This window comes from Crotalus tigris, unplaced genomic scaffold (genome assembly GCF_016545835.1).
Source record: "Crotalus tigris isolate CLP2741 ecotype Arizona unplaced genomic scaffold, ASM1654583v1 scf7180000017666.379230911805:20528666, whole genome shotgun sequence".
Classification (NCBI taxonomy): Eukaryota; Metazoa; Chordata; class Lepidosauria; order Squamata; family Viperidae; genus Crotalus; species Crotalus tigris.
Genome location: NW_024096552.1, coordinates 3805708 through 3824866, shown reverse-complemented (window position 1 = coordinate 3824866; position 19159 = coordinate 3805708). Strand labels below are relative to the sequence as shown.

At 45.7% G+C, this 19159-nt stretch overlaps 1 protein-coding gene across 2 annotated transcripts; it reads right to left on the bottom strand.

Moving 5' to 3' along the window:
• Positions 1-735: 735 nt before the first annotated feature.
• Positions 736-17548, bottom strand: LOC120305103 (tigger transposable element-derived protein 1-like). Of its 2 annotated transcripts, none has more exons than XM_039336513.1 (5): positions 17348-17548; positions 14737-15234; positions 7642-9532; positions 5180-5306; positions 736-3258 (listed from the first exon to the last, which is right to left on the bottom strand). In XM_039336513.1, the coding sequence occupies exons 1-4, from the start codon at positions 17516-17518 to the stop codon at positions 5200-5202; spliced, it is 2667 nt and encodes an 888-aa protein (XP_039192447.1). In that variant the 5' UTR covers positions 17519-17548; the 3' UTR covers positions 736-3258; positions 5180-5199. The 2 variants fall into 2 exon arrangements, with proteins under 2 accessions (XP_039192447.1, XP_039192449.1); XM_039336515.1 differs by lacking the exon at positions 17348-17548 and adding an exon at positions 15507-15659.
• Positions 17549-19159: the final 1611 nt, after the last annotated feature.

The following is a 19159-nucleotide window of genomic DNA, read 5'->3' as shown; positions in this document are numbered from 1 at the left end:
ACCCCATCCCCCGAGAAAGAAATATTCTTGGAAATATTTAAATGGCAGAATATATTAAAATATATTTAAAATCCCTAAAGGATTTTAAAAGCAGAAACCAACCCTGCCCCCCCCCAATTCATGCCACAAGAACTCCAAACAAAAGGTTCCAGAGGGTATAAAAACCCACTCCCTACATGTGCTCACTCTCATTTCTTCCAGAGCCATCTTTCTGTCTGGCTCTCCTCTTCAATAAACTGCAACCTTCTTTCTAAAGCAGTCACCATGTTGTTTATTCCCAGCTTGGACTGAACCATGAAGACTTTTCCTTCAACACCACCATCCAGACAGAGCTGAAGAAGCTTCTTGGATGAGAAGTGAAACGTCTTCAAAGAAAAACAAGAAAGTCCAGTTGCCTTTTGAAAAAGCTCCTTTGGGACAACCATGATCCGGAAGACTGAGAACCTCCATAAACAGTAAACCCTCATTTTCTTGACAATAAAAATAGAAGAGAAGTTACTATTGGTTCCCTCCATGGTGCCTCTTCTAAAGGGCTTCTTAGTGGTCTCCCATCCCATTACTAAGTTACATCACTATGGTTAGCTTCCCAACCCAGCCAAAATCAGCCTGAGCTTTCATTTGCGGAGATTTGACAGATTGAGGCATTCAGAGCGGATCAGGGGGGGGGGGGAGGTTGTGCCAGGAAGAAAATGAATGGAGCTGAGGAGGAAGAGAACGAAAGTGTACATGTCACAATCAGCAGTAATAATTTTATTTCTATACATTCTTTTTCCTGCAAATAAGTGCAAAAATATTTTCCCAGCACTACATCATGGTTCTGGGTCTGGTTCCAGACATTTTTAGACATTTAACAAGTTTTTCCTCTTAAAACAAGCCCTTAGTTTCATTTTAGAAACTTTTCAGTTTATTAGGATTACTTTTTCCCCCCCGTGGAAAACAAAGCTGTCCATAAATAGTCAAAAAAAGTCAAAATAGCAGGCACAACAGTTCAGTCCATGACCTGCCTGGTTTGCAGCTCCATCTCCTATTTCTTAAGACTCTTCCTGTGGGTAAAGACCAGCCCTGACAGAAGCAAGGATCTTGGGGAAGGAATCATAGTTTTTTTTAAAAAAAATCTTATCAGGAAATATAGAAACATGATGAAAGTCCGGTCTCGGTTCACCTCTCATTTTGCCTGCACAAACAAGGGTGCTTGGAGAATTCTGGGAGTTGAAGTCCACACATCTTCAACTTGCCACCAATGCAGTTTATTGATTTAAACAGTTTTCACTTTAATTCTTTTCTTGCTGACCAGTTATTATGTTTTTTTGAGAAGAGCAGCCATACAAATGGTTTAAAACATAAAATATCACCAAAGAAAAATACTATTACATTACATTTGCATGTAATTTGTATGCCACCTAGCCCTCAATGGCTCTGGATGGTATTTTAACCACAGGATTAATTTAGCTAATCACAGGAGAGATAATGAAGTAGGCCTTGATAAAATTGTGAGGGTGAGGAATGAGGGCAATTCCAGAAAAAAAAAATCCCCCTTTTGCTTTCCGAATATTCCCTACGGAATAGATTTTGCTAGGTTAGACTGCAGCTCATTTCCCAAAACCTGTATGGAGGCCAAATATATGCACAAGGCATCCCACTACACAAAGCGACATCCCTTACGGAGATCAACCCCCCCTGACTTATTTATTTATTTGTATCGCATCTTTTATTAGTTTTACAAATAATCCAAGGCGCCAAACCCATCCAACGCGCCTCCTTCCTCCTATTTTTCCCTGTAAGGTGAGTTACACTGAGAGAATGACTGGCCCAAGGCCACCTAGCTGACTTTCGTGGCCAAGGTGTGACTAGAATTCAGAGTCTCCTGTACCACCAAGATTTGAGAGCAGGGCCATTTCTAGCCTGCCTGCTATCCTAGAGGTTGAACAAAAGCAGTTCAGTACAAAACAGACGCTGCTTTGTTAACACTTTAATGTGTCAATGTTTTTAAAAGCCATCGTTCCGTTGCGCTTCTTCTCTGCTGTCTGATGTTGCGCTCCAATGGTTGGTGTCGTTTTCACTATCTCCGAGACTGCGTGTTAGACCTGAACACCAACCCTTCCCTCTAGGATGTCCCTGCTGAAGAGATTTTCATATCTTTATGAAGCATGGAAGAACTGCAGGATCTTTTCTCACACACCCAGCATCTTTATGGTTCCTCTCAGGCGTGAATCCACTGGCGGGCCGCCATTTTCTAATGGAGGTTTTTCCCGCCGTGGAAGAACTTTTTAAGCCTGTGCACCGTAATATGCTTCCTGAGATGTGAGCTAGAAACCAGGTCTTTTCACACTGAGGACACACCCCTGTGGCCTCTCCTGTGTGGGCCCTTGTGTGGATCACAAGCCGTGAGTGAAGATCTGCATTCTGCCTGATACGACTTCGGTACATGTCACATTTCACCAGCCATCCTCTCTCATCCTCTTTTGCTGAGGTCTAAATGTGAAGTTTCTTGCCTCTCTGGGTTTAAAATGGCAGCTTTTCCCACAGTTGGAGCATTCATAAGGCTTCTCTCCTTCGCTTGTGTTTGATGAGGGCATCTCACCCAGTGAAGCTTTTGCTGCAGTTGAAAGCATCTATGTGGCTTTCCCCCCCCCCTCAGGGACTTGACCAGAACCCCCTCTTTCTAAAAAATAAAATAAAAAGCTTTTCCACATTCAGTGCATCTGTACAGCTTCTCACCCGTGCGGAACTGTCTCATATTGAATCAGAGTTGATTTTGCGTTGAAACGTTTGCTGCAGTTTGAATGTTTCTACAGCATCCTTCCCGTTTAGATTATCTTGTTTGCTTTAAAACCCAAGTTTTTCTGCGCTCTGAGCAAACGTGATTTTTTTTTTCTTGCAAGAAGGTTTTCCTATGGAATACACGGAGTTTGCCGTTAATGTTCTCAAAGAGTATATATATTTACGCAGTTATCCTGTACTTGCACATTTGAACACTAATAGTTCCACACCATCTCGGGCTCCTCTTAATTCCAGACTTTGTGCCCAGCTGAAAATTGGCTTCACTTAAATTTTGATCACCGTCTTCAGGCAGAAAAGTTTTACTGGCTTTCTTTCCTGTGTGCCTTTGTGCTCTGGCGGATCTACTGGCTCTCCTTAATCCTGGAACCCCAGAGAAATGATCGTTGGACTCCTTTCAATGGAATCTTCCCAAATCTACTTCTTCAGATCTTCCCACCTGGAAGGTCTTCTTATGAGTTGTCCCACATCCTTCATATTCTGAGAGAAACAGAAAAGAGTTTATATCACATTGTCCCCCCAACGATGAATTTCATTCCAAAAAATATCTGGTATAAATTCCAGTGTTCATGGGTCTTCTACTTCAGGGCTTTTCAACCTTTTCGCCCATTGTACCACTTTTAGGATATGGCAGTATCCGAGTACCACCAGTCACCTAGCAAGGTGTCAAAAACTTGATGACCAAAAGGAAAAAAAAAAAGGAAAAAAGTGATAAAGTGATAAAGTAAGTCCTCGACTTACAACAGTTCGCTTAATGACTGTTCGCAGTTACAATGGCACTGAAAAAGTGCCCCCCAAGGCACAGCCGAGCAAGACACCTGCCTGCCCACCCAGTGGCACTCTTCCTCCTGTCCGAGGTTTTCATTGTTGTGAGCATTTCTGTTGAGGATTGGCAGCGGGAGTCGGGTGGGGGGTGTTTGGTTTTTATTCCCCCCGTCTTCTGGGTGGTTGCAGCAGGTTTTGGTCATTTCACATGACCCTGGGATACTGTGACCGTCATAAATATGAATCAGTTGCCAAGCATCTGAATGTAAATCACAAGACCCTGAAGATGCTGCAACATTCCAGCTGATTGGCGCTTCTTCTGGGCTCAGCAAAAGCACCAGGATCAGCGCCGAGCTCCAGCTGGAGCCTGGCGCTGATCCTGGTGCTTCCACTGAGCCCTGACAGTCCCGAAGAAGTGCTGATCCTGGCGCTTCCACTGAGCCCTGACAGCCCTGCAACTCCAGCCATCTCTCGCTCAGGCTTGTGCGGTGCTCCCACCAGTTCAGCTCATTCCCCTCCCCCACTACCACTTTTCTAGGATGTTCGTGTACCACCTGCCAGATGCCAATGTACCACAGGTGGTACCCGTACCACTGGTTGAAAAGCCCTGTTCTATTTGACTTTGTCTCTAAAAGACCATCTTGGCTTCTCCCTCCTGTTTGACTTAAGCTCTCCCTAGTTCAAACAGATTAACAGAGTTGGAAGGGACCTTGGAGGTCTTCTAGTCCAACCCCCTGCTCAGGCAGAAGACAAATGGCTGTCCATTCTCTCAAGCATCCTCGTTTGATGGTTTTCAGCATCTATCTCAAGACCTTGGGAGACCTCCTCATCAAGAAGACTCTTTTTGAAGCTGACAGAGTTCACAGATCACTAAGCCACTGGTTTACTTAAAACATTCTTCAATTAAACACATCTAATGGGTTCATTCGCCAACATTTTCAATACCATCGTCACCTGGTCCATGCAATATTCTACGCCAGTGGTTCTTCACCAGGCCCCCTCCTCTTTAAATACCTTTTGTAGCCACGGGCCATGGCCCTAGACCCCCAAGACTTCACTCAATATTTCAATCATAACATTTCTTCAAGCCTTTGCAGACCCCCTGTGATGACATTGTGCCCCTCCCCAGAGGTCTGCAGACCACAGGTTGAAAACCACGGTTCCAAGCCGATCAAACCACCTTACATCCATGTTCAACTTCCCTAGATGGCCACAGTTCAGTTCCCAGAATCCTTCATTCCTGATCGATGCAACAGATAGCCGTGGGCCAGGAGGATGAGCAGTTCCACATTCTTATGAAACCAGATAGCTATGTTGGCAATGGCTGGATATGGATTCCCACTCAGATCCAGGGTTTGGTGGACCATCAGATGGGAAGGACTGCACAACCAATTTGTTCTGCAAGATGCTGGCACTTCCCAGGGCTTCAAAAAGACAGCAGAAAACCAGCAAAGCCCTCCCTATTTGCAATGACGGACAGTCTAGACCAGTGTTTCTCAACCTTGACAATTTTAAGGCATGTGGACTTTAACTCTCAGAATTCCACAGCCAGCATTGCTGGCTGTGGAATTCTGGGAGTTGAAGTCCACATGCCTTAAAATTGTCAAGGTTGAGAAACACTGGTCTATATCCTTACCTAGAGAGTTGGCCTCCTCTTCATTCTCTTGCTTTATCTCCGGGGAAAGCATCACCTTCACAATCTCCAAGGCCTCTTCCTCCAATTTGGGAGATATTAGTATCGTATAATGCTGGGATTGGGATGCCTGAAAACCCAAAAAAGGGAAAGTTGATTCAATTCAAAGAAGTCTCGCAACCAGGCTTTCTCTCCAGTCCCCCCTCTGTTGGAAGAGAGGGGATCCAACTTGGAGGTCAATCAATCAAGCAATCCAGAATAGAGCCGGAAGGGGCCTTGGAGGTCTTCTAATCCAACCCCCTGCTCAAGCAGGAGACCCTATACTATTACAGACAAGCGGCAACTGTCTTTGACTCTACTGCTTGTTTTACGATCCTCAAGTGCTCTTTTAGAGCGCGAACACTTGAGGATCGTAAAACAACCAGTGGAGTCAAAGACACTTTGCCTGATGCGGAACAACTCTGTGCGATACGGATTAACACAATCAACGGGCCGATGACGCGCTCAAGGAGCCGGGCGCAGAGGCAGGAGGCTATATGAGCTGCCTTCCCGATCTCCTGCTATTCTAACTCTGACGACACCGGCAGTTTTTTGGCCGGACGAAAGCTTAGCGACTCTTCTTAACCACAGGCTTGTTTATATTAAACAGGCTGGTTTATTACATCCTGGTGTTTGTTTTTTCTTTTATTTGTTAGCATAATGCCCAGGATTCGCATTTTTAGTATTTTAAAAGACATACAGACATACATACATTCGAATTTCTTTTTTGTTGACAAAGAGTTAAAGAGTTAAATGGGAGACTAGGATGGCCATTTCGAGCTCATTTTGCTCTCATCAGCTAGCCATACCCTTTATGGGATTCGAACCTGGCCAGCCTGCATACTAACCTCCAGGCCACCAGCTCTTTGTCAACAAAAAAGAAATTCAAATTTGTAATGTATCAGAGTAGCAACTTGAGCCTGCTTAACGCCCCTAGTTTGGGGGGGGTGCAAGGCAAAAATGATTATAATAGAACTGCAGTATAGCAGCCAAAATACCAGTGTATCAATAAAAAAAACCCGGTCTGACCAGAAAGAAAAAACTTTATATATAAGGAGAAATTTCCTGACAGAACAATTAACTAGTGGAACAACCTGCCTCCAGAAGTGGTGAATGCTCCAACGCTGGAAGTTTTTAAGAAGAGACTGGACAACCATTTGTCCGAAATGGTATAGGGTTTCCTGCCTGAGCAGGGGGTTGGACTAGATAACCTCCAAGGTCCCTTCCAACTTTATTATTATTATTGATCATCGCACAGTTGTTGTTGTTATTGTTGTTGTTATTATTATTGTCATTCTAACAACTTTAAAACTTTGGAACATTTTTTTAAAGCTTTTGTTTAATACTTTAGGCAGATTTTTTTTTAACAAACCGCCTAAATAGAAACAAAAAGATTAAATGAAAAACACTATGTGTGAAAACTGGGTTTACAGGTTGTCCTTGGGTTTCAACGACTCATTCAGCGACAGTTTGGTGGTGGGAGGACAGTGAATGAGGGGGACTTACGTCCTTACTCTGAAATCCCCATGGTAATTTGATCAGAATCCTGATTCTCAGCTCATGATTATGACATCAATGTGAGCCGTATCACATGATCACCATTTCAGACCTTCTCTGCCAGCTTCCCACAAGCAAAGTCAATGGGGAAGCTGGCAGGAAAGTTCACAAGTCACTTCATTAAGTTGCTCCTGGCACATATGCTCTCAAAAGAGCCACGCTACAACATACAAGATCCTAAGATCTTGCAGTCCGTAGCACGCTAAGTACAGCCTGCAAAGGCACAGGCTCACAACTCTGAATCACTGGCCTTCATCACATGAGGTCCTCCCTTAAGGTCCAGTGTGGTCTCTCAGTTACAACGGCAAGCGGGTCTGTTGAGATTGCAGATGCTAAACAATATGGTTATGTCACATCATATTTTACAGCCCCATCGTTTAGCAATGGAAATTCCAGCCCTGATTGTGTTGTATTTTGAGGACTCCTTATATTTATGTAAGCCCAAAATTAGGGAATAATTGTATTACCAAAATAAAAAAACAGTACAGGTAGTCCTCTTTTACAGACCGCAAACAGGACTGAACTCAGTCATTACTATAGGCAGAAGTTAATTGAAACCGCAATTGTGATTATGAATCTTATGGGTAGTTCTCCCTTTAGTGACTCCCTTGTTTAGCAGCCATTGGCAGTTACTCGGGTGAAGAAAAAGTAACTTTACAATCAGTCCTTGCAACGATCTTCACAGATCTGTAAAGCAAAGGAAAGCTAAAGCAGGATCATATGCACAGGACCTATACTTTATATTTTTTTCTGCTTTATAAAAATGTGATAGTAAATGGGAAGATTGGTACTTTTTCGCCCACGCTATTTACTAACTCTGGTTACTAAAAAAGGCCACCGGTACAAAATGGATTTGGAAAGGACAATACCTGTAAGCATCAAATTGGATATAAATCCTTGAAAATATTCATAGTTTTCTGTATTTTCAGGAACATCGGATCCACTGGCGTAGCTGGTTGATGGCTGAGGATCTGGGTTTTGTATTCCTGTAGACTGGAAGGGCAAAAGGAAGGGAAGTGGAGCTGGGGAAGGAGTAGCTTTCTTCAGCAACCCATTCTGTTTATTTTCTTTATCATTCTTTTCTTTCTTTTTCCCTTCATATATTTCGCGGTAACATTTTAAGATTTCACACATTTCCCAGTGCACCCTTCTAAAACGTTCCACATCTGGGTCCATACTCTCTAATTCCGATAAAATTTTGTTCACACTCGAGAAAACGCTGGCCAATCTTCTCAGGCTGAATGTTTTAGGCCGAACCTCTATGACCTTCCTTTCTTCTTTTCTTTCTTTCCTTTCTTCTTTCCTTTCTTCTTTCTCCACTTCTTCCTCCACAATCTTTTGTGCTTCCAGTTCTTCTTTCAGCTCAATTAAATCTTCGTTGGAAAGATCTCCTTCCGTATAGGCCACCAGATTTTTCACATCTTCGACGTCGACCTCCAAATCCAGGAATCGCGTGAGCGTCAGAATTTTCCGGATGATATCGTCCAAATTTGGCATGTGGTGAAACATCCCAAAATTGTTTGTGAGAGCCACAAAACGTCTTAAACACTTTCTCCAAAACTCTTGCATACTTTTTACGCTGACATCCTGCCAGGCTGCAGCAATGTTTTCGATACAATGCAGGATGTTGTAGTTTTTCCAAAACTCGCGCAATATTACTCTGTCGTATTCCATTGCAGCTAAGGCTTTGGCAAACACCGCGTGCAAATAGTACATCTTGAATGCGGAGATCATCCCCTCTCCCACGGGCTGTAGGAGAGCCGAGGTGTTTTGGGGTAGATAAACCACCTTTACATCGGGGTGGAGACTGTCAAGATGTGGGGGGTGTCCAGGTGCTTTGTCTAGGAGAAGGAGAATTTTAAAAGGAACCCCCTTTTGCCCACAATATTCCTTTACCTGGGGTATGAAACAATTCGTAAACCAATCCTCAAAGAGGATGGGCGTCATCCAGGCCTTCCAATCAAATCGGTAATAAACGGGCAGTGGGTCTTTTCTTATGGTTTCGAACATACAGGCGTGATCTGATTTGAGGATCAGAAATGGCGTCAGCTTGAATCCGGAGACATTTCCACCCAATAGTAAGGTTACTCTATCCTTAAACGCTTTGCACCCAGGCATGGCTTGGGCTTCTCTGTGTAGGTAGGTCCGCTCCGGCATTCTTTTCCAGTACAACCCAGTTTCGTCCACACGGAATATCTGTTCAGCGAAATAGTTCCCTTCGGCTATGATACCGTCGAGTTCATTCAGAAAATGTCGGGCAGCTTCTTCGTCAGCCCTCGCCGCTTCAGCTGACGCCTGTGTTTTCTGGTAATGAAATCGTTGCTGAAACCGCATAAACCAGCCGTGGCTGGCAGTGAATATTTCGGTGCACTCCTCGCCCGTTTGTTCCTTCAGCATGGAGAAAATGCTGCGGGCCTTATTCTGAATGAGGAGAAGACTCACCGGCAACCTCTTCTGTATCCGATCTTCAATCCAGAGGATAAGGAGTTTTTCCATTTCGTGGATGAGGCCTTTTCGCTGTCTGGTTATGCTTGTGTTCATTCCCGCTGCTCCTTTTAAGGCCTCTCGGATCCTCGCTTTATCCTTCAAAATGGTGGAGATGGTGGAATGGGCCAGGCCTACTTCTCGCGCTATTTTAGTCACCTTCTTCCCGGCCTCGTACGCTTTGATGATCTTCATCTTCAAATTGAGATCGATGGCTTTCCTCTGCTTCTTGCTGCTCACTTCAGCTGAACCAGGGTGCTTTCTCTTTGAAGGTATCTTGGCGTGGGATATAAATGCAGGTTAAAAAAAAGAAAAGTGAAAATAAGAGCAGGATATATATGCAATATTAACTGTGCAAGTAGTCCTCAACCTATTACCAAATTGAGCCCAAAATTCCTGTTGCTCAGCGAGACAAGTGAGTTTTGCTCATTTTATGACCTTTCTTTCTACAGCTGTTAAGTGAATCACTGCAGTTGTTAAGTTAGTAACACAACTGTTAAGTCACTTGATTCTGGCTTCCCCGTTGACTTTGCTTGTCACAAAAGGGGATCACATGATCTCGGGACACTACAACCGTCATGAGTCAGTTGCCAAGCATTTGAATTTTGATCACATGACTCTGGGGATGCCGTAACAGTTATGTGACTTTTTTCAGTGCTGTTGTACCTTCGAATGGAGACCAAACAAATGGTTGTAAGCTGAGGACTACCTGTAATATTGAAGATGTAATTGACAAGAGATGCTTTGAAGCTCATAAAGGCAGATTTGGATAGAAAATCGTGTTTTTTTATTAGTGTTGTATGTGCGAACGGTCGCTAACTGAGATGGTTGATAAATGAGGAGTGGCTATACCTCATTCTGGGCAATTTGGTTAAGCCACAATTTTGTCTAGTGGTAAAGGCACCAGGAAAATGCGAGTTCTAGTCCTGCCTTAGGCATGGAAAAATTGGCCTGGTGACTTTGGGCCGATTACTTTCTCCCAGCGCAAATCGCCTCATAGGATTGTTGTGGATAAAATAGGAGGCGGAAGGAGTATTGGCTATATGTGCCGCTTTTGAGTTATTTATAACAATTAACAAAGCTGGGATAAAAATAAATCTACTGCTTCTTGGCTTATATAAACCTTTCCCTGGCTTCTCACGACGTAAGTCTAACCCTAGATTCGCAAGCCACAATAAAGTCACTCTTCCTTTTAGTTACGCCAGTTAATGACCATTCTCAAATAGGATGGTAGTAAATGATGGGAGGGGGGGAAAGAATAATTTTCTGGCCAAGGTGCACACCTCTGACCAAATTTCTGCACCTGACAACAAAACACGCCAGAGTTCAAATAACACTAGCATTGCTGCGTGAGGGAATTTTCTATGACAGGAATCCTCAACCTTGGCTCAACAGGAATCCTCAACTCCCAGAGTTGAAGTCCAAAAATCTTAAAGTTGCCAAGGTTGAGGACCCCTGTTCTATGAGACAGCAGCACAGCAGAGATCTTTGCACCCTCTCTCTCTCTCTCTCTCTCTCTCTCTCTCCCTCCCTCTCTTTCTCTCTCTCTCTCTCCCTCCCTCTCTCATGTAATCTGGAAGAGGCAGCCCCTCAAACAATCCACCCAATGTGTGCCCCTTCCTGCATCCGCAGGCTCTGAACCTGGGGCACCCCACACAGTAGGGGCTGAGGACTGGATCCCCTCCCCCAGCACCATGGACCGGACCGGCATGGACCATGGATTGAGGAGGAGATATCCCGTGCAACCCACCCCCCATCTCAGGAGCCAATCCAGAAGGATACCATGACTGACAGCATCGAAGACCACTGAGAAGTCAAGCAGAGTAAGGATGGATGCAGAACCGCCATCCCGCTAATGCCAGAGGTCATTCAAAAGCACAGCCAATGCTCTTTCTCTGTCCCGTACCCAGGCATGAATCCCGACTGAAGGGGATCCAAATGACTCTTATGTTCATCTGGAGTTCCCCAAGCTGGTGCTGTTAAAAATCCAGACTTCCTCAAGCTGAGATGTTTTCATCCTCCACCAGGGGTGAGGAACAATGGCCCTTTTATGACTTGTGGACTGCAACAAAGCATGGCCGGCTCAGGAATTCTGGGAGTTGAAGTCCACAAGTCATAAAGGGGCCACAGTCCCTCACCTCTGTACTGCAGGGTGAGGATGGTGAGAACATCTGAAGCATTTTGGGGAGCACTGCGTTAGATCGGGATTAGAAAGGTTTGACCCCCCCCCCACAAAAGTCCTTGTAGCGATGCCTTTACCTGAAGCAATTGACAAACAACCCTGATTAGGATCAACCAAAACAGCTTTATCTTCTATAACAAAGGTCAAGATTGCTTTCCCTGATCATGGCATACTCAACAAAACAGAACGTCTGAAAGCGCTTTCACCACCCCTCTCTGCTTTTTTATTTTCTTTTACAAGATCCTGTAATCCTTTGCGTCGGGGTGGACTGAATGGAGCTGAGTGTTTAATGGCTGGATGCCCTTCCTGATGTCTACACAGAACCCGCAGCAGACATTTTCTCTTTGTGCCCAGAGGGAGAAATATCTGTGGCTACCTAGGATCGAACTCACAGCCTCCTGATTATAAAACGAGAACTCCACCTCTAGGCCACCACACAGTTTCCCCCTCGGCCTTTCTATAATCCTTCACCTCAAAATCATTTGCTGCAAAATATTCCCTTCTGGGCAAACCTCTTGATTACCACATAGACAAATAGAAACACCCCCCCCCCCCAGTCTCCTTAGCAGCAACCCAGGGATTTATGTTGTGAGGCTACAGAAAATACTCAACATTTATAACGGTAATTGAGAACAGAATTTCTGTCGCTAAGCGATGCGGTCATTACACCAAATCACATGGCTGTATTGCTTAGCTACGGCACTTCCAGCTGACCCAGCTGTAGTCCTTAGGCTAGGCCAGCGAGATCAATTAGGCAAAGACTCACATTTCTCCTGCTCTCCAGCACTCACCTTCAACTCCCCAAACCTCCATCTCTCCCTCCATCTCTCCCCCTTTTTGTTACTCCACACTCTGCTGTCTACCCGTCACAGTTCGCGGTCTTCCTCCTCCTTCTGCTGGTCTGGAATCCAGGTGCTGGGTGAGGGTGGAATGTGCGTGTTGACAGGACATTGGACCCTTGTCTGCTGGAGGGAGCTTGACAGGCCCAGCCAGGGAGGAGGCAGGGGTGATTACCAGGTAAGGCAGGAAAGGAGCAAGAGGAGGTGGCAGCAGAACTGGAGGAAGCAGAGGAACATGGCCTTCCAGGAAACACACAGCATCTGGAAGCTGTTCTAGAAAACTAAGATGCAGGCTTCAGCAAGGGTGGAGGAGATCCCCAAGCCGGCAGATCTCCGCGCCTGCACTCCTTCTTGAGCCAGCCTTCTTCTTGTAGCATCCAATATGCTCACATTCTCCAAGGGCATTCTGATGTGTACTCGGCAGCGCATGTTAGAAGCTGCTGGCTGTTTATGAGACTTTGCCAAAGGCTGGGCTGAGAGAAGAGAGCTGGGAAGGCGGTAGGCACGGGTGCCAGAGGCGGCACTCAGAGCCCTCTCTGTGGGCACGCGCGCCGTCGCCCCAGTCCTAGGCCTTCAGCTGGGTTTTATAAAACCTTTTCACTTTAGGCCTCTGCCACCGTGTACAAAAAAAAAAAAAAAAAGAGATTCAATCAATCAGTCAATTTCAACTTCTCGCAGGAAAAGAAAGATCTTGCAAAGTTGGAATTGATTGATTGAACTTTTTAGTCCCACCCAATCTGCCGGTACCACAGCAGCCTCCCCCACCCAATTGGCCACGCCCACCCAATTGGCCACACCCACCTGGCACTCAACGATGCATAAGTGGGTTTTGGGTTGCAGTTTGGGCACTCCGTCTCTAAAAGGTTTGCCGTTACTGCAGTAGGCTTTGCCACACTGGGCTCATTGCCACCCCTCACAGAAGCCCTTAAGTTGGTTTTCCAGGGGCGCTTCCAACACGAGCTACACAGAGGGTACGTTGCAGCTTTGGTGAGTCCACGTCCCTCCACTGCGTCAAGATCTGCTGCCACCACCTCTTTTTTTTTCTTTTAGTATATATTATTTACTTTAAAGCTTATGTTATGTATATTATTATTATATATATTATGATCACGATTTTTATTATTATTATTAATTATCTTATAAATTGTAAACGTTATTTTTAAAATTTGTTAAATAATCCTATATTCAGTTCTGGGAAGTCGGGGGGGGGAGGGTGGGGTGGTTGGGGGGGGTGGATGTTTATCTGTAAAATTTTTGAAAAAATTCAATTAAAAAAAAAAAAAAAAAAGATCTGCTGCCACCTTCGTCCATGGACCTGCTGCCAGGATTTCTGCCTTGCCACTCTGCTGCCTCTACCCTGGCTGGGCCTGGCAAGCTCCCTTTGGCAGATGAGGCTCTGTTACCCTGCTGTGCTCAGTGTGGACATTCCAGGTCTGTACCCGCACTTAGAGACTGCTTCCTGGGGCACCAGCAGGAAGAAGAAGAGGGCAAAGATCAGCTGGGGACAGTGGTGGTAGGGGGGCAACAACGGTATGTGGCAAAGTGCAAGATACCTAAAAGGGCAGAGATGAAAGGCAAGATACACGGGCGGAGGGAGTTGAAATGTCCATGTGATCGTATATGTGGGCAGGCTACCGAGGTCTGAAATTTGGATCACGAGATCACAGGGGCTCATGGACAGTTGTAACTCTATTCCAGGGGTGTCAAACTCAATTTCATTTAGGGCCGCATCAGCATTGCGGTTGCCCTCAGGGGGCTGGGTGGGTGTGGCCAGGGTGGGTGCAGCCTACTGGGTGGGCGTGGATGGAGTGGGTGTGGCCTACTGGATGGGTGTGGCCAGCTCTACATCGTTCGCATCAAGGGTGCCTGTGGGGGACTGAGCAGGAGTGGGACAGAACTGAGGGTCTCTGGCAGAAAGGGGTGGGACCAGGGGCAAGTGCCAAGGCGTGGTCCACTGGAGGAGCCTCACTGTTCCTCTCAGGCCAGGCGGGGGGGCGGGGGCTTATGGAGCTAAAACTGAATGCGTTTCAGCATAGATGGCCACCACAAAATTGTACATTGGTTCCTGGCCGGCCTGAGCCAGGGCCAAGGCAGAGGGGGCCGTTCCCTCACTGTTTCCAGGATGGCTTCGCAGGCCACATGAAACCACTTCGCGGGCTGTATCCAGCCCTTGGGCCTTGTGTTTGATATGTCTGCTCTATTCTTTCAGCACTGTTGTAAACTGGACGATGGGTGGCTGAAGGAATGGTTGTCAGTCAAGGAATATCTTTGCTAGGCTAATCATCATCTTTTCACAGGGCTCTTGCAACCAACATTGAAATACAAACTGACATCTGCTACTGTAGCTGGCTAGTAGCCCATTTTATAATTTAGCATTTTCATAGCTTTCGGCAACCTCCCCCTCCCATGTCGTGCCCCCCCCATTCCCCTTCCTTTTTTGCCCTTTGGGGATTGGATACCTCCTGGTGCTGCTCAGCATCCTGGGGGCCGAACTGCCTGAGCTGCAGGGGCCACTGGCTCTCCAGGTCAACTTCCTCCAGAGTCTCTTCCACCTTCACCTTCATGCAGAAATCCAGCTTTTCCCTGTCCATCCACGCTTTCCCACTGATGTTTGGATCTCTTTGGAGCACAGGTTCCCCTCTGAACTCTCCAGAGCTCTCTTCTGGTGGATCTTCCTTAATTCTCCCCCAGGGGACCTGGAAACCTCTGGCATCGTCGTCCAAGGGAGGCAGAGCTGCGGGAAGCGCTGCCACCCTTTTCAGGAATTCCTGCCACTGAAAATCCCAGCGTTGGTGAATTTCCTCCTGTGACTCCATCTTAATGTGGGATGGGCCATCCCCGGTCAAACTGTCCCCGATGGTCCTGACTTGGACAATGAAAGGATCTCTTCCCCCATTCTCAGCTCTCTCTTCTTCTTTCATTACCATGAGCCTCTGTTCCTCCATCATTGTTCCTCTCTGCAGTTCCAGGACGAAGAAGGAAAGGAAGAAGGAAATATTATTGAGAGCCACAGCAATGTGCCAGGCATAAAAAGATCATTTTCTACATCTCTAGTATTCATTACTTCTTTAAAATTTGCAAAATATTGTCTCATTGGAATAAACATCATTCCCTGCCTGCTTGAATGAATGAATTAGACGCCTGGGCTCAGCTGAAGCCACGGGTGCTGGTGCTTCAATTCTCCCAGTCCCCTCCCATGTCCCTCTCCCAGTTTGGGCCTTTTACTTACAAAGTCTTGTAAACCTGGAATGAGCTTCTTTGGTCTCTGGGGAAAACTGGCCTTTCAAAGGGCTATAAAGGCCTCTTTATTTGATTAGCAATTTAGTTTAGGGCCTGGTCATTCCACCCTACACTAGCTTAGCTTGCTTAGTTGTGAGTGAACAGCCAAGCTAATTTATTTCCTACAGAGATCGATACAGATACACAGATAATTCCTCTCTTAGCAACCACAGGTCAGGCTGGAAACTCAGTTGCTAAGCACCCTGGTCGCTAAGCAGAAAATCACCACCCGTGAAAGAGTTTATGATGTCACTTCCCCTTCAATTGTTCAGCAAAGGGGCCTGGTTGCTAAGCAGACAATCATGTGATTGCTACTTCTGATTTTACTGCCAGCTTCTCTATTGACTCTTGTGTGTCGCAAGCCACTTGTGAAGGGGAGGAATGACGAACATGTGACTCCAGTACACTGCAACAGTCATAAATGTGGGAATAAGTCACAAAGCAATTCTTTTTTCATTGCAAGAAGCTCCAATGGTTGCGGCAGAAGGCATTAACACCCCTCCCCCCCCCGACTTTTGATTGGTCTTAACCCAATCAATTGTGCCTGGGGGTCTTGAAAATGGTGTGAGATTCTTACCGGTCTGTATCCAGATGCTATAGACTAGAGTGAATTCTGCTGCTGGCTGGCTGTGATTTTACGTTGTGAAATTCATTACAGGTAGTCCTCAACTTACGACCCGTCTCTTTGTGCCCTTACAATGGACCTTTATGACCTGGATTCAAAGCTCCACCTCTGCTTTCCCCCTCTCCCCATGGTCACATGATCAGCCCACCATTTACAGCATCCCACAGTCACATGATTGTGATTTATGCTTTTTTGGCCGGAAACCGGCATTTACTTCTGGTTTCCAGCAAAAACCACCCATAACAGACAATAGATCCCCTTAATTAGTGTTGCAAAAATGGCTGTAAAATCGGGGGCAGTCATGTGGTGACCCGCTTAGCAACCAGCATGACATTTGACCATAATTCCAGGGTCAACTGCAGTCGTACAGCAAGCACTACCTGTATGGATAGGGTTTTTTTTTTACATATTTGCATATTGTTTATTTTTATTTATTTAGACCTGCCCATGTTGCTGAGGCAGCTCTAGGTTTAACTTCTTTTTTTAATTCTTATTTTTACTTTTTGAGAGCCACCGGAGTTGAACAGATGAGATTGGGTCCCCTACAAAACCAATATATAACAATCACATCACTATCAGAATAGTGAGAGTCGCTGCAAAGGTCCTCAAAGATTTTTTAAAAAATACTTAGTCAAAATGGTCACTGCACGAGTCGGTTGGTAAACGAGGTATACCTTTGACGGGAAATTCTACCCAACAGTCACCCCTCTCAATGGCAAACATTTCCAACAACGCGGTGAAATAAAATTCTAGCAAACTGGATACACGCGATACGGATAGAATAATTGATGCAATTCGTTTACGGGGGTCTCTACCGCACTCCGACATCTTATTACCCCGTCGCAAGAAATGCAACTATCAAAACTGGACCGGTGACAACGGGCAGAGACAAGGCAATCGCCAGGAGTCCCAGCTGCCCCATTCAAAAGATCGGATCAAAAGAGTCAGGGAGATGGGAAATAAAGAGTCTGAGATCTCAGATGCAAGGAGGAATTCCCTCCCTCGCCCCCCCCCCCCAAATAAGTGCAAAAGTGCCTCTTGAACTGCACCTGCAGAGCAAAGGACTCAGCCTCTGGGCTGCCATGCACGAGCGGGCGGGAGGCGAAGCAAAAAAAGGGACCCCCGCCGCTGCTCCAGCAGCTCCCCGATCCAGAGGAGACCCCTACCTTCTTCCCCGGGAAGCCCCGCGCCTGCCGGTTTTCCTTCCTTCCTTCCAGGCAACGACCCTCTGCCGCGGGAAGAGCCGCCGCCTCTCCTCTCAGCCGGCGCGCCGCCTCGCCCCCGACCTGCCGGCCACACGCCTCCCTTCCAGATGGGGCTGCAGGCTCGCCGCCCATCCGCGCCCTCTCCGGACTGGAAGGGGCAAAGGCCAGCTGCACCTCCTCTGAGCTGCCACTCTAGGAGGCGGAGCTTTATGGCTTTAACTCTTTTTGCGCTTCGCCGGGAAAGGAAGCCTCGAGGGTGGATTTGCAGTTTAAAGCTTGGGAGTTTTGTTTCGGGGTGGGGGGGGGGGTGGTGTTTCATTTCAGTTCTCAATTCTTAATCGGAATACAGTTGGAAAGAACCTTAGAGGTCTTCTAGTCCAACCCCCTGCTCAAGCAGGAGACCCTATACCGTTTCAGACCAGTGGCTGTCCAGTCACTTCTTTAAAAAAAAACCCCAGCGATGCACCTCCAGCTTCTGAAGGCAAGCCGTTCCACTGGCTTGCTTGTTCTCACGGTTAGGAAGTTCCTCCTTAATTCCAGGTTGCTTCTCTCGTACGCTCCCCCTTTATTGCTCGCTACCAGTCTGATATTCAGCGATGCCTGGCTACTGCAGGTCCGTATGGAGCATCTTACCTATTGATGGACTTCTCCAAGAATCTGGCGAATTCACTTGTATCTGTTTATCACCAACAAAAACTACTTGAGCGGGGGTGGGGTTGGACTAGAAGACCTCCAAGGTCCCTTCCAGCTCTATTCTGATTGATAAGTAAGTCCACCTTGTTTCCTTGACAGTGCAAAGGAAGAGAAGCTTCTATTGGTTTCCTACGTGATGCCTCTTCTAAAGGGTTTCTTGGTGGTTTCCCATCCTCGTATTAAGCCAAGTCATTATGGTTATTTTCTCAATCCCGCCAAAATCAACCTGAGTTTTCATCTGTGCAGAATTTGCAGATTGAGCCATTCAGAGGGTTACGTCAGGAAAAAATAAATAAACGGGAACTGAGGAGGAAGAGAATGAATGTGTGCACCTCTCAAACAGCAGTAATGATAATTTTATTTTTATACATTATTTTCTACAAACTCAGTGCAGCAAAAGAACAAAATATTTTCCCAGCAAATAACAAAATATTTTCCTATATTCATGGTTCTAGGTCTGTTTCCAACATTTTAACGTTTAACAAATTTTGCTCTTAAAGCAAACCCTTGGTTTCATTTTAGACATTTTTTAGTTTATTAAGACTGCTTTTTCATCGAAGAACGGGATGTCCGCAGAGTGTGATCAATAAAGTCAAGATGGCAAGCACAGCAGTGAAGTCTGGCCTGGTTTATAGGCCCATCACATCTTAAGAATCTTCCTGTCAATCAAGACCACCCTAAAAGTTTCAAGGATCTTGTGGGTAAGGGAATCAAATTTTTAAGACTCTAATCTGGGAGAATGGAAACATGATGCACATTCAGTCTCAGTTCACCTCTCTTTTTGCCTGAACAAGCAAATTCCGGGGAGTTCTGGGAGTTGAAGTCCACACATCTTCAATTTGCCGGGATTAAGAAACACTGGTGTAGTTTATCAATCTAAATTGTTTTATTTAGATTGCATTCTTGCCATTCAGAGTTGTTTTTATGAGAGGAGCAGTCATATAAATTCTTTAAAAATATCAGCAAATAAGAGCATTATTACTCATTAAATTTGTATGTTGTGTGTATGCCACCTGACTCTCAAATGACTCTGGTATTTTGAAATGGTATTTTAACCACAGGATTCATTTATCTAATCAC

Excerpts from the sequence above, each read along its gene's own strand:
- LOC120305103 (XM_039336513.1), bottom strand. The coding sequence starts at position 17,518 with ATGGGCGGCGAGCCTGCAGCCCCATCTGGAAGGGAGGCGTGTGGCCGG. Across the intron at positions 9,533-14,736 it reads ATGCTGAGCAGCACCAGGAG|ATACCTTCAAAGAGAAAGCA; the intron begins GTATCCAATCCC and ends TCCCACGCCAAG. Across the intron at positions 5,307-7,641 it reads ATCCAATTTGATGCTTACAG|GCATCCCAATCCCAGCATTA; the intron begins GTATTGTCCTTT and ends TTGGGTTTTCAG.